We start from the raw sequence: 1,767 nt of genomic DNA on the forward strand, positions 1-1,767 counted from the left end.
GCCAAGTAAAAAATCAGTTCCTTCTGATTTGGAAAGCCTAAAAAAATTTAAATAAGAATTATACCTAACTCAGAGTAGTGCCAAGCTAATCAGCAGCAGCCATTGGTACTTAGTATTGGTGGATCAGTCAATCCTGACCAGGAAATTAAATTAGGTGCCTTTTGTAAGACAAGTGCCAAACCATTTGCTTTTTTTTACTAAAATGCAATTAACTAACAGTAAGAGCACCACTGTTAATATTAGCAGGTGTATAAACTCCACATTTAATACATATTCAAAAATATAATAGCTGTAGTTATAATTCTTGTAGTGTTATTTAACTTTTACGTTTCCCTTCAAGGGAGGATGTTAATAAAAACGGTATGGATTGAAAATCATATACATGTCTATGATTAATAACTTGGGGTGATTTTACACTGTTTGCCTCAGAAGAGCACTTCTGGTGAACTTTCTTCTCATCCCAACCTCCAACCCCCATCTTGTACTTACTGTCTGTACCTATTTGGACAAACACAAATAGGAGAAACTTTTAAGATGTGAAACTAACACATTCACTCTTTTCCTTTCCTCTGTTTTCTTAAAATGACACATATGTATTTATTTCCTAGGTTTCTTACTTCCAGTCATGACAAAATAATGGTCATCATCTTCCTTTTTCTTTGCAGTAGGTTTTTTATCCCCACTATCTGTTTCCTTAACAGATGAGGGTGGTTTCCTGGTTGAAGTTGGGGTTTTACTAGTTTTTGAAGATCCTTTAGCTGAACACTGGCCCTTAGGGGCAGTCTGTGCGGACTTTGGTGCAGTTTGTGTTTTGACAGAAGACTGGGGAATGCTCACAAGGGACAGTGGGGTGCGGCCGGGAGACTTTGAGGAGCTGGGTCCTTTCTTCTGACATGTACTTTTATTCTGAGGCTGCTTTTTGGCAACTGAAACTATATTCTTATCTTTCAATTCCTGTGCAGCTTTTGCAGGAGAAACTGAGGATACAGAAACTGGCTGATTTAAACTCAAGGCTGATTTAAGCTTCTGTGCGGGGATTGGCTTTGCTTGTGGGGCTCTACCAGATGGCTGAGACCGCGTTCCTGGACTTGTGGCTGTGGTTTTGGAACTAGGTTTTGTCATTTTTGCAGAGGACTGGAAAGAAGGAGGAGGTTTAGGCCTTGCGTGTATGTTTGCTTTAGGTAGCTTGGGACACTTTGATGATGAATTCAAATGTGCAGCTAAGTGAAATGCTGCACCATCCCTGGAAGAAATATGATTGTGTTTCAAATACCTTGGTTCCGTTTTTCCAGAAGACTTACTTGGCAAAAGTGTAGAATCAGGCAGATCTCTTGAATTCTTGGCTGGAATAACCTTGGCCTTCGGGGTACTGGGGGATGCGATACATTTTCTCAGTGACTCGGATGCACAGGGTGCAGTTCTTGTTATAGCTGGTGAAGAAATGTTTGTACCTACTAGGTTTGAAGAAGCAAGTGAAGGTGATACATTGTTCAAAGGAACATGTGGTTTCTTTGTTACACCTTTTGAAGGCTTGAGCTTGGGATGAGAAGATGCTGCTAGAGAATTTGGAAATTTAGAGCGGACTGACACTGAGCCCAAATTACCTCCTTTCGGTGAAGATGAAGGTGGCAATACACCTGGTTGACGTGCCTGTTTTTCTTTGCCCCTTGTAATACCAACCGGCGTGCCAGGTTTTGAATTTTGTTTCTGAAACATGTTAACTGCTGACAAAGGATTCATTTCAGGAGGCTGAGGTGTTCTGGTAGG

At 40.7% G+C, this 1,767-nt stretch overlaps 1 protein-coding gene across 1 annotated transcript in view; it reads right to left on the bottom strand.

Moving 5' to 3' along the window:
• The window catches only part of GAS2L3 (growth arrest-specific 2 like 3), a 59,580-nt gene that overhangs the window by 33,677 nt on the left and 24,136 nt on the right, over positions 1 to 1,767 (bottom strand). The window contains exons 5-6 of the mRNA XM_012663983.1: positions 618 to 1,721; positions 490 to 498 (exon numbers count right to left, since the gene is read on the bottom strand). Coding sequence (XP_012519437.1) covers positions 490 to 498; positions 618 to 1,721 — 1,113 coding nt within the window. The remainder of the gene's footprint in view (positions 1 to 489; positions 499 to 617; positions 1,722 to 1,767) is intronic.

Source organism: Propithecus coquereli, unplaced genomic scaffold, assembly GCF_000956105.1.
Source record: "Propithecus coquereli isolate 6110/MARCELLA unplaced genomic scaffold, Pcoq_1.0 Scaffold85, whole genome shotgun sequence".
NCBI classification, from domain to species: Eukaryota; Metazoa; Chordata; class Mammalia; order Primates; family Indriidae; genus Propithecus; species Propithecus coquereli.